The following is a 12,794-nucleotide window of genomic DNA, read 5'->3' on the forward strand; positions in this document are numbered from 1 at the left end:
CTCCCTCCTACATGGGAATTCGTGTTGCGGGAGGGGCTGGGTGGCAGCAGCAGCTGGGGCACCACGCTGGGCCTTTGCTCCGCTCCCAGGAGCCGCCCCCGGCCAGGGAACAGGGATGGAGCCCGCTCTGCTGCCAGGGAGGAGCAGCTGGAGCTGCCCTCACGCCTTCCTGCAGGAGAGTCACAGAATCCTGGAGTCGTTGAGACCTTGAAGATCAACAAGTCCAGCTTGGGTTTCTCCCACAGCGGGACACTGCTGAGGATGATGAGTTATCTTCTGGATGAATGGAATATTATTTTGAAGAATGGAGTGCTGTTCTCACAATGTCTCTTGGCTGCACTTGTTTATACAATATTTCTGCTTACTTTTTCTGGAGATCTCTAGGCACCTGGTAGAACAGAAAACAGGCTTTTTATAGACTCTGCTGGCTGTGTTCTATTGCCACTATACATGAAGTGGGAAAGCCTGGTCCAAACAGACCAACAAAGGAAACCCTTTCCCCTGAAACAAATTCAAGACCAGTTATATCACCACATTACACTGCAAACTTAGACTATTGCTTAATCTGGAAATAAACAATTACTTCATGATAAAGATTGAGTGCTGATCTGTGTGGCTGATAAAAGAGATATGAGGTGATTTGCCCCAAGCTTTACAGCAAACCAGAAGCAAGGGTCATCTTTCTTGTTTACAATTCCATGTTATGGTGTAAAATAAATGCCAATGTGAGTGATGATTCCATCTGTTAGGAAAAGACATAGGAGTCAGGAAGTAGCAGCTCCCAATTCCTCCAGTGTAGTCTGACATATTGAGCACGACTGGAGCCTGGGACATGAAAGATGCTGAAGCAAACATCTTGCAGCCATTAGGCAATTAGATAGAAGTTCTTGTTGTCTCCAAAGCAGCTACTGAGGGGAATGCAGAGATGCTCTGATTAGACAGTAACAGAAGACATTTAATTTCCATTTCCATCCAACAATTTCTAAATTCCTTCCTTGAAGAGTCAGCTTTCCAAAAGTCTCCATTTTGTGTTGCACTTAACCCCATGGGTATTGCAGAGAACATGCTCACTGGACTTCTCTTGCCACGCTCATTAGTTCAGTGAGCTTGGCTCATTTCCTAGGATTTGGTCTAGCACAGCCTCTGCCCATCCAGCCATTTGTCTGAAAATCATTTCCCTCTTCACTTCTGCAGTTTTCCTTTCAGTGCCTGAGCAATTAAAATCCCGAGTGATCAAAGCCCTGGTCTTCCAAGTGTCCCTTGTTTTTCACAATCATGGCATGAGCTCCTTTGCCTCGCTGCATGAGCTGAGCTCAGACAAAGAAGGTATGACAATTGCTCAATTATTAGGAATTGTGAAGAGTCTTAGCCAAAATATTGACATCATTCTGACTTACACATTAAGAATTAATTTTTTACTAGGTCTCTAACTAGAGATTAGCAAATCATTTGGATGTCATTAAAATCAAATTGGTTGTCACAAAAAAATCATTGAGTTCTAAACAACTATTGCTTTTCACTTTCCTATCTTGATTTCATTATTTTAGCTATTCTGTGGTATTTCTGGATTATTTCTGACTCTCCACAAGGAAAGACTTCACAGGTGTTTATTCTTTTCTGGCTCTAAATTGTCTCTATTATGTATATGCAGCATCTGTTTCGTGGCAGAATACAAATTGTTTCTCTGTATATCATTTGTCTTGACTCAGATGTTCCTTGCAGAGCTATGGGTTCCTTTACGTTGGCAGTCCTGATTCTCCAGGCATTTTTAGTCCCTTGTGATCGAGGAGTCAGTGAGTCACAGCCTGTGTTTGTATATCCCCACGTCCTGGGCTATAGAACAGGCAGATGATACCTGCTCAGGCCTCCTCACCCCCAAAACATCTCCAAATCCCTTGCATACCCATTTTTGACAGCCGGGAGGGATGCAACGTGTCAGTCAGAAGTTCAGACACCTTTTTCCACCAGGCACTGCTCCTGGCCGTGGACATGACCCGGAGCAGGTGGAGCTCTGCTGACAGGCTGTGCCGTGTGCCTGCAGTCCCGAGTAGGTGTTTTTGTGGGGAAGGTGGAAAGAGGGAGGTTTTTTTGTTTTGTCAGCGAGTGGGAGAAGTATTGAAGTTGTAAAGAACATCGGGAGCGTAGGGTGCGAGGGGCGAGAATAGAGGGTTTGCAGCACTGTAATTTCCCCCAGGGCAGAGATCTCAGAACAGTATTTAACAGGCTATAGACTGTGCAATACTTAAAACAAATAGATGGAAATGAGTCTTTCTTCTATTAATACGGCCTAGCCCTCAGGAACAGTGCTAAAATGGGTTTGCAAGGCGCAGTTACCGCAGAGTGCTGTCAGGCTGCTGTTAATTCCTCCAGGCAGAGCTGCGTGTTTCGCTGCCTTCAGCCAGCCATTCATCTGTCCGCCCACAGCCCGGAGCCCCCGGCGGCCGCGGGGAGCTCCAGAGCCGCTCCCCGGCTCGGGAAGGGGGAGCTGCTGAGGCAGGAGCGTTACCCGGGGCTGAAATAGCGATCCCTGCCTGCCCCGGTGCTCTGGCACCAGCCACTGCACCCCCTAAATGCACTCAGGCTGCTTAGAGCCCTTCTTGCCTTGGATTCTGTGAAAAACATTCTTTTGAAACGAGGTATGTCTTAATGGCTTAGCTGGAGTGTAGAGGAAAGTGTTGGAATTGTGAGTTCAAGGTAAAATTTATCCTGAAAGCTAGATTTGAAGAATTATTTCAGGATTGTTGTAACAGCAATATGAATTTACCTTTCGGAGGCGCAGCTCGGTTTAGAGTTGCACTTTGATAGATTTTTCTGTTATTTTGTGGACTTGTCTTCAGAGAAAATGAAATTTTTATTTCTCAGCCAGATGGTGGAGTCTTCTTCCTCAGCCCCTGTACTGTATCATTTATCCAAGAAGTTCAAAGCATGTAAAGCTGGGAGGTTTCAGCTCCTTTCCTGTGAGCTGAGATATATTTCAATGTCACTATCACAGAAGATTGAGGCCCAGGGAGCAGTTGTGAATTACAGAGGTCTCGAGGAGGTGGTGGCAGACCCAGGAGCAGAGTGAAGGTGACCTGACTTGCAGTGCTGCGGGCTGCCTGTCAGCTGACACGGGCTCTGTGGAGAGACTGGTGTCATTTACCCTCCGAGTCCAGCCAGGCTGGGGCTCGTCCTTCAGCTCCTTTGCAGGAGCTTTTCCAACGCCAGCCTAGCAGCAGCCCTGGCTTGGCAGAGCAGGGAAATGCAGGACAGGGCCCCAGCCAAGAGCTGCTGCTGCAGGCAGTTCCGAGTGCCCGGCACAGAGTCCCGGAGCTGCCTCCCAGCCGGGCACGGGCTGCGCTATCCATCCTGCAAACAGCCTCCTTCCTCTCCATGCCAGCCCGAGGGACACGGGGAATGGCAGAGTTTATTATAAACTGAGTGGAGGAACAGACTATTGCTGGAGGAGATCCAGGGTTATAAAAGATTGGAGCGAGGAGGGGGAGGAGGAGGGAGCAGGACATAATTTGTGTTTGTGCGTGAGGGGGTGCAGGCTGTTGGTTTCAGCCAGGCATTCCCCAAACCCTCAGGACCTCTGCCTGGTTTTGGTGGGATTTTGTGCAGTGCATCCCGTGCTGTGTCAAAGCCCACTTACTTTTTATTGTATCAATCATCCTCTTTATGCAGCACCACGACTCGGAGAACGCTTGCAGGTCCTGTTCTGAATGAGCTGCGCCTGCTGCCAGCTCAGCCTAGTTACTGCTGTAACTTAGACTGGGGGATGGGAGAAAAAGGTTGCTGCTACTTTAAATATAATGCATTAAGAGGATGCTGGAAAAAGGCCTGCATGCTGTAATACCCAGCCATCGAGTTGGAAAAGGAGCCAGATGTAATACAAAAGAAGAAACACAGCCTCTTATGGATGCTGCACTAATTCATAAATCAGGTGAATCAGCTTAGGCAACTGCTGTGTTTTTATGCCTCTGCTGCATGGAGAACTGCATGTTGGATGCTTTTATTTGAAGTAATGGAACCAGATAATCCTTTGGACCAGGACAACTCCAATGGTAAGAAGTAGGAAACATAGAAGAGAGGGAAAAAAAAGGATAATGAGAGTGTCTGAGTTACCCATCCTGCTAAAGGCACAGGGGTAGGCATGTGTTTGTACTGTCTTCTGCATGGATAAGTGGAAATGAATGTGGGAATGTGCTTCACAAGAGCTTAGAAATCCCTCTGTTTACAGGGTCTGGAGACAAACATGTAGCAGACTGATACATGGAGATATTTATTCTGCTGGAAGGAGCAGGAAGCAGGCAGAGTTAACCTGTCTCCTGTGCAGAGGGAACAGGGACCTGTGCCTTCCACCTTACTCAGCCTGGGGGGCTTTTTGCCACTGAGAAAAGAATGGAACTTTGTGCCGTATGTGCTGTCAGATGTAGCATTTGGGAACAGATTCTTTATCTGCAGAAAGCTTTCCTACAGGCAGATGCATGAGTAATTTACTTAGGAGGATATATTTAGCCAAGGACCACATAAATTCACCCTGGAATTAAAGTCCATGCTTAAAAATGCAGCTATTCCATGGATTTATAGCATTCCACATGCTGATGTTCTGCTATCCAGTCTATTGGAAAGCACACAAAAAAGCATAAAATGAGGGGAAAAGTTGTTTGCAAGTCTCATTTCTCTGTTAGTGGAGAGAATTGGCTGCATTGAGGACAACAAAGTATTCATGTTTATGAAAACAATTTCAGATGGTGATTTTTGGAATAAATTGATTCTCAGCTGTTTAGTATGCATTTGGTATACTCTGAATCCAGCTTGGAATCCACTAAATATTCCACTTCCTACATAAATATTGTTCAGGAAGTAGTTATGGATTTCCCACAGCATATTCTCTGCTGATAAACAGAGCTTCAAGTCTGACACAACTGCAGTGCTAATATCACAGAGACCTAAAACTGTGTGGAAAGAATGTGGTTGAGGGAATGAAGTAACATTTAAACTATGTGAACAGTTGACTGGGCACATATAAGTGGGCAGCCCTGCTGTACTTGGGGCTCTGTGCCCTGCTGAAACAGAATTTAAAATAATCAAGGACAGATTTCAGTGGTGTTTCAAATGATGATATTTGCATGAAAATATTAAGAGGGGTGTCTCACACTTCTTATTTCTATTTCCTATTCTATTTCATACGTAGTTTTATTAATTCCTCTCTAGAAGAACAGCATCTGCCTCTCATGTCTCATACCTCCTCTTAGACCACTGAGACGCAGAATTAAATCTCGTTTTCTGTACAGCAGGAAGTTTTAGGGTTTTCAGAGAAGTGCATGCATAGCTGAGCTGATATTAACAAACATGTAAGCAGGTGTTCATGCCCATCCCAGCACTAGAATCTGGCCTTTAGGAGTCATAGACAGTGTCTGGGTTCTGAGGGAAATACAACTTTAACTTTATTTTCTCTAATATGCTAAATTTCTCACTGAATTTAGAATGCATAATTCAAGACACAGAGGTTCTCATTATTTTCTTACACACATCTAAAGTATATTCTGTCACATTGTGTAGAAACTTCGTTTTCTTACAAAATATTTGAATAAGTCAGCAAACACTGGGAAGCTTCCTAAGCTGGCAAATGAGAGATAAGCAAGCACTGCTGGTACCACGGATCTGGGAAAAAAACTTCACTGCTTCTCCTTCCTAACTATGTAAATCCCCATCTTCCTTTCAGTTTGTTTAAATTACTTTGATTTAAACTATCTCGTTGTGAACAAATGGGTTGAGCCATTTATTGATCAGAAGGTCAATTCCTTCCCTATGCTGGAGCTGGAGCTGCAGGACTGAGGGACTCAGCTGCTGCTCTGAGATCCCAGGCATTCTTTTGCATGAATTGAGAAAACAGAAAGTTCTCAGAAATCAGCCAGCAGTGCTGTTCAGGAAGATTTGCCCCTTGAGAAGGTTCCCTGTTCTGGAAGCAGCTCCTGGGTCCCTTGGATACCCAGCAGCTCTGGACGTGCTGGGAACTGCTGTGTTTATCCAAGTGGGCTGCTCATGTGACAAGTCTTAATGCCCTGGGGAGTGACCATGACTGAAAACTCCCGTGCTTGCTGTAAAAGTGCCTTTTTACCTTCAAGAATGCCAAATCAAATCCCCTTTTCTGCCAGCCGAATGAAGTCCATTCTTTAATTTTTGCTCTACCTGTGGGTGAACCATCTACCTTAAAATTCAGCCTCGGTTCCTTCTGTGTTGCTTACTGCCAGCACAATCAAGAGATGATTAATGACAGAAAAAGCTGTTCTGAAGAATTTGTGGCACTAATGTACTTGAGAGTTGCTTTTTTGCCTCCTGCAGCCCTTCCATTTGCTTACTAACGTGCATGAATTCAGCTCACAGGACGGTGGTGGAATATTCAAGACTGGGAAGCTGTGTCTCATTTCTTAGCACAGGGAGTTTTTTTCCTAATCGAATTAAGTTGCCAACTTTTCATGGAGATGCCTCATAGATTGATTATTGCTTGTAGCTGGAGCAGGGAATCACCACTCATTTATGTGGGGGCCTGAAATGAGATTTATTCTGTGTTGCTTGCCTTGACGTAACAGCCCCTGGAATAAAGCCTGTGGGTTTTGCATCACCTGTGGGTGCAGTGGTTACTGGATTTTTCTCTGTGATTCTCCAGGGAGCTGCAGTGCTTGACTGCCTTGAACACAGCCTGACAGGCTGCTCTTCGTTTGGAGATTTGTGCAGGCAGCTCTGTAACTTTTCTCCTCTACATGGGATAAAGGCTCACAGAAACTTACAGCTTCTCATATTTTAAAAATCATTAAAGCAACCCCCATGTTATTTTCTCCTTCTCCCCCACCCTTTATTTTCTTTCCATTCTCTGGAATGCAGGCGTGTAGAGAAAGATTATTGTCATTTTGTGGTGGCTCACAGCTCTGATTTTTGAAGTGTTCTTTTTAATGTAGTGGCATGGATTTACTTCTTTTCACAAAAAAAAAAAATATCTTGGAAGAAACTTGCTGAAGAATGTGCTGATTCCGAAACCATAACCCTAAATTACCCATTTTGGAGGGATGGCATATCAGAGCTATGGATTTCTCTTTTGTACTATAGCCACTTGCTGCTCCACGAATAAAAGACAGCTCAGCAGCTTTCTGCAAGCTGCTGAAGATTTATAAGATGTTTTATTTGTGTGCAAACTCTTGAGTACAAAATATCTATGAATTATGTATTCTTTGTGCCTTCTAATTGCTCAGATCTCAGTTTGTACAGCTCTTGTCAGCACTGGAACCACCTCTGAGTTTATTCTTTTCTGTGTCCTGACAATATTTCTTTGCGATTCGGTTGTTAATCCTTAAAGAGCACAAGATTTTTATTAGATTTTTTGAACAACCTTGCAGACCAGGTCCCAACTGCTGGTTTTAGTGGAATTATATTCCCTACACAGTAGGTGTGAATCACAGATGCAGATTTTGTGCCACAAAGAAATAAAATCAAACCATTGTGCTTTAATAACACAATAATTACAGCATATTTTTTTCAGTCTCTGACGTACACATTGAACCAGGTGAATTACTTGGATGGCAGCCAGGCTTGAACTTTGTCTGCTGTTGGTAATTGAGATTCTTCAGGCACTGTTCGAGGGCAGCAATGACATCCTGGCCTCAACGACACCTTGGCTGCATTAAAAATCACACCTGGTAGCGAGGAAAGCAGGAGCAAGGGCTGGAACACAGAATTTTTTGTAGGTTATGAGTGGTAGCAGAGTTGAGTGGGAAAGCTCCAGAGGAATGGGACATCAAGGATTCAGCAGATTACTGCATAATGATTTGTAGGTGCATTCTGCAATTTCCAGGCTGGAAATTGAGTTGGGGACAACCATTGCATGCAGTGGCTTCCTCTCAGTCCCTGCTGAAATCAGTAGAACAGGGCAGAGCAGTCAATAAATGAGCATCCCCCTGGATGATGGGCATTTAACAGGGGAGAGGCATCCAGATGGAATCCTGAAGGGACATCCCAGGAATGGAATGTAACCATCCATACTTGCAGGTGCTGGAAACAGTCACAGTCACCTCTTGCTTCTTTGGAATTAAAGGAAAGGATCTTTTCAAGCAAATTCAAGGCCTCTTTATATTCCTTCTAAAAGAGAGGAACTTCAGAGTGTTGTGAGGGATCCTCCCAGAGCCGTCTCTTCCACACAGCACTGCCAGTCTGCCTCAGAACTTTCTACATCAGCCCTAGCTGGAAGGTGAATTCAGCATAACTGGATGGGATGGAAGAGTGCACAGGCAAGGGATTTCCTGGGAGCAGAGATGAGGAGGAGTTCCAAGCACACATCTGATGTATCGAGGTGTTTATAGGAGAGAAGCTCTCAAATTAATGAGACTCTGGGAGCAGCTGAAAGGAGCTGGAGGAGCCCAGAAGGAAGTGTCCCTTGTTTTGATCTGAGCCCCACATTTTGACCCAGTGGGTTTCTGAGCCCTTCAGCCAAGCGTTGTTGGGTTGCCATGGATGAAACTCAGCTGTTGGCCAGGAGCCTCCTCTTCTGGTGCTGCCCAGAGAGGTGGATGGGTGCTGATGCCTCCCATCCCTGGCTGACAAATCCACCCAGGGATGGATGTACAGAATAAAGAGCTGCTTACCCTGAGCCAGTGTTCTTTATGACATCAAACGGGGCGTTTGCCTGGGAGGTTCCTCAGGGCTTACACTGGGTTATCTCAGCACTTGGAGCATTGTGGGGATCGTGTTTGGATTTAGATGTGCTTCCTCTCCGAGCATCTCCCAGGAGCCAGCACATGGAAAAGCTGTAATTGCAGAGATTCCTCCTGCTGGTGGAGGCTCAGAGGCCCAGCATATGCCTTGCTCAGTGAGTCAGTTGTCAAAATGATTTTGGCTGCTATGGAGCTTAGTGCAGGGATCAGAAAATACCTGCCAAAACGAGGCTTCAGAAAATGTTTGTTTTCCTAGCAGATCTAGATATGCCTCTAGTTTTGTTTTACACCTTTAAACACTTCTCTAGCTGCAGCTGGAGGTTGGTGGGCAGCTGTGGCAGATGTTATAACATGAGCCCTTGTTCTTTGTGCTGGAGCTGCTTGTGTGGGTTTGTTTGCTTAGCGTTGGGTGGGCAGGGCCTGGCTGATGGAGCAAAACGATGCCTCTGGATGTGGGTCCTGCTTGAGTCCTAGGGAGAATCCTGATACTTGGTGTTTTGAAAATAGGAAAGTAAAGTGCAAATGGCATTCTCTTATTTGGCCCAGAATGAAGAAAAATAAAAAAAAAGGCAAAATAATAATAGTAAAAGTTAGTCCAGAGTTCACAAAATTTTATTGTCTCTGCGACTGGCCCTGTGTTTGCAGAAGTGCTGTTAGAGCCTTTCTCCTGGCAGGGAGAATATCCCTGAAGAGTTTTTCACAGTCCATGTGTCAGACAGGAATGCAAAGGATCAATTTACAACCAGAGACAAAGATCTCAAAATGTCCGGGGGGACCTGGGGGAATGTTTCTCACCCCAAATAGTTTCAGTGGTGTAAGTGATCCCACTTGCCCCACTGCAGCCTGTGTCCAGCTTTGCTGCTTCAGCCCTGAGCAGCAGCAAGAAAAGCAGAGTCTGTGCTGCAGGAGCCCCAAGCACAGCACAACCTCCTCACAATCACTTCTGCTCCAGAGCTGGAGAGAATTCCAGCGTCTTGTGGAAAGCTCAGGTATTCAGGGAGAGCCTGGGTGCCATGCCCGTTTCCATGAGTAACTGGCTTTGTTCAGCAGATCATCCTTTATTATTGGCTTGCAGCTGTCAGAAAAAACAGGCACTGAGCTGAGGAGTTGTATTTAGAAGTGCCCTCTGCATGGGATGGTTTGGAAGCTGCACAGAGCAGTTGGAAGTAGCTTCCAGTTCAGTTTTTGGATAATGGTTTTGCTTTACTTGGCAGTTGGTAGTCATTTTTATTTCATATATTCTTAGAGATATTTGTTTTATTGTCATTTAAAGTTTCCTGGTAAACTTCAGGCAAAACCAGAGGATGTATTAATCTATTTCATGTCATTTGCAACAGGGTCTGTGAAGTCAGGCCTTCATCTTAGAAATAGATACTGATGTATTCAGGAGATGGCATGAGGGGTTTGTCCGAGTTGTCTGGAAGAGCGCACGCACAGTTCATCCTTTGTTTTGACTCTTACAAGTGATTGTTGTTTTTGAGACTGAAAAAAAACCAAGAAGGTTTAACTATTGTGACTTTTAACCCAAGAAGAAGCTGATCACACAGATTCAAGGCACAGAAAAAGCAATCAGCATTTGGGATTTAGGGAACAAAGCAGGTGCGTTCAAGTTGAGCGCAGTGCTGGGCACACCGAGGGCTGACCCGCCTCTGCCGAGGAGAGAGGCAGGTTTTATTTTCCCTGCTTATTCATTTTCTGACTCATTCATCTTGTGCTATAGCTATTGAAAACTGTAACAGAGTCTGGGAAGCACTTGGCTTTTGAGTGCTGCCTCCTGATTGGACTGGGGAATGCTGCTGTTCGGGAATAATGTGTGAATACCATCTGCTCCGAGGAGCCGGGAGCCTCCGTGGATTCTGCTGGAGAGGCACCTTCAGCCAGGACTGCAGGCAAGGGGAGCACGCCTGCCTTCCCTCCTGCTCATCCAAACTTTTACTTCTCACTGGATTTCCTTCCTGCTTCCCTGTGGAACTTTTTTTGTGCTTTGCCCGAGGGCTCAGTTGCCTCTCCTGTGGGTTTTGGAGGTGTTTTTCCTTTATTTTTTGCCCTGTGTGGGATTTCTTCTGGGGTTCAGCATGCACACCAAGCCGGGAAGTAAATCAGGGACTTTTGCAGCTGTTTCTTGCAGCACGAGAGTTAACGTGGAATATCTGAGTTGCTTTGAGAAACTACTTCCAAAAATTTGACCTGCTTGTAAAAAGGTAAGCAGGGGAAGACTTTGGAATTTCGGGACTGACTTTCTGCTTGCAGGGGGGGTTTGTTTTTTTGGGAGTGAATGTGGATCATTTGCAGCGTACTGTTGCCTTCCAGCAATGCCTGGGATCAAAAACTGGGGTTTGTCTCTGAATTTCTTTAATGAGCAGAGTTGGAACAATGATCGTCTCTTTCTCTTTTGTGTAGCAATTGTTTTACAATAAGTCTTAACCCAAACTTTCTGCATTGTGAGTGTGATTGTAATTCAGAACAGCAGCTCTTTTTTGGGTTTGTATCTTTATGCAGAGAACTCTCAGGTCTCATGTTCCTGTTTATGGAATCTCTTTTTCTGTTATCTCAGACCAAGCACAGTTCGTTTCAGCAGTCTGTATTTCCTCTTGCAGAGGACAAGATGTAGTTTGTGAGCCTGTGAAATCCTGCCCAGTAAAGACCTGCTGGGAGACCTGGGGCCGTTCTTCACCTCAGGGCAGCAGGGCTGGCACCACAGCCTGTGGCTGCACTCTCTCCCTGTTAGCACATCCTGAACTCTTCATGTGACCTCTAAAACACGGGTATGAATTCTTCTTCTGCAGGTTGTGTTCCAGTCAGACTCTTCTAACTTCACAAAGCAAAGTTAGCAAAGGGAGGGCAAGAAATATGAATGGTTTGTAAAATCCTGTCCCTCCTTCCAGTGAGCCACATTATTCATTTTACTGTGGTCTGTTCAAGGGGAAAGTCTGCCAAAAATAGTTCTAAGACTTTGCTGAAGACTCATTGTAATTTATTTTTGACAAATACCTGATTTTTAGCTTTTTTGTGTTGGTGTGTTAATGGTAACTGTGCAGCAAGTGTGTGAGTTGTATACTGATATGCACTGCAAGGCAAATGTTCAGTACCTGTAATTAAGGAACAGTAGATTTATGTAACTGATGCTTGATCTGACCTAAACTTTTCATATCCAATCAAGTTCAGATAAACAGGAGAAGGTTTTGCTCCTACTGTGCTTCCTCACACCCAGGCTGTGGAGCAAATGTTCCAGAGTACAGCAAGGAGCTGTTGCACTGACAGTGAGGCATCTTTTCACTTAGTCATTTTCCTGGCCCACTGCCAGATCATCAAAAGAGCTCCTTTAATGAAGAGAAAACTTACTTTGCTGTAATTAGGAAAATTGTGGCAAGTCACAGGAGTAATTTGGAGCTGGGCTTTGATGATCCTTGTGGGTCCCTTCGAGCTCAGGATGTTCCATGATTCTGTGAAGGAATGCCTGGATCACACCAAGCTGCAGCACCAGGACAGTCCATCAGCTGGAGGGCACTGTGCTTGCTGGGGACTTGGGGTGTGTGGGCTAAGGGCTCACAGTGCCACTCATTTTATGGATGCTCAAAAACCTCTGAAAGGGCTTGTGTGCACCAGTCCAAGTGGGGTTTTCCAGTAATATCTCATTTTGGGGACAGAAAACCTATTTCTCATTCATTGATAATAACAACAACAACAGCAACAAATGCTCACTTAGGTCTATTTTGATGGAATTGTGTTGTCAGTCACAGATTTCCCAGCCTGTCATTGGGCTATTGGGTGATGATTATAATGAGGAATGAAATCCTGGCCTCTGAGCTCCAGGGGATCTCCTCCACTCCAGACCTGGCTCCAGAAGGTCTCTCAGCCACTGGCAGGGGTGACCAGTGGAATATGGGATGTGGAATCAGAGCTCTGTAGTTCCGTGGGATGTCCATATGCATGCTCAGATCAAACACCAGCTGCTTGGAAAGTGTGTTTATGTTTTGCTTTTCATACTTCATCCAACAGCAGTTCCTTGCTTCACTGGCCTGACTGTGATAAATATTTTTGCAAGGGTAGAGTTTCCTGGTTATAACCCTTCTGCAGAGGGTTCCTGCTGGATCCCTCCCAAAC

At 45.2% G+C, this 12,794-nt stretch overlaps 1 protein-coding gene and 1 long non-coding RNA gene across 3 annotated transcripts in view; one reads left to right on the forward strand and one right to left on the reverse strand.

Moving 5' to 3' along the window:
* The first annotated feature begins 3,546 nt into the window (after positions 1–3,546).
* The window catches only part of DAB2IP (DAB2 interacting protein), a 159,903-nt gene continuing 150,655 nt past the window's right edge, over positions 3,547–12,794 (forward strand). The window contains exon 1 of one of the 2 annotated variants that reach the window (XM_064394028.1): positions 3,547–4,046. In XM_064394028.1, the coding sequence (XP_064250098.1) occupies positions 3,989–4,046 (58 nt within the window). In that variant the 5' untranslated portion in view covers positions 3,547–3,988. The remainder of the gene's footprint in view (positions 4,047–12,794) is intronic. The other variant, XM_064394025.1, reaches the window with a different exon arrangement.
* LOC135283149 (uncharacterized) lies at positions 7,468–8,599 on the reverse strand. Its single transcript, XR_010349017.1, has 2 exons — positions 8,023–8,599; positions 7,468–7,890 (listed from the first exon to the last, which is right to left on the reverse strand). It is a non-coding gene; the product is annotated as an uncharacterized LOC135283149 (long non-coding RNA).

Source organism: Passer domesticus, chromosome 18 (genome assembly GCF_036417665.1).
Source record: "Passer domesticus isolate bPasDom1 chromosome 18, bPasDom1.hap1, whole genome shotgun sequence".
NCBI lineage: Eukaryota > Metazoa > Chordata > Aves > Passeriformes > Passeridae > Passer > Passer domesticus.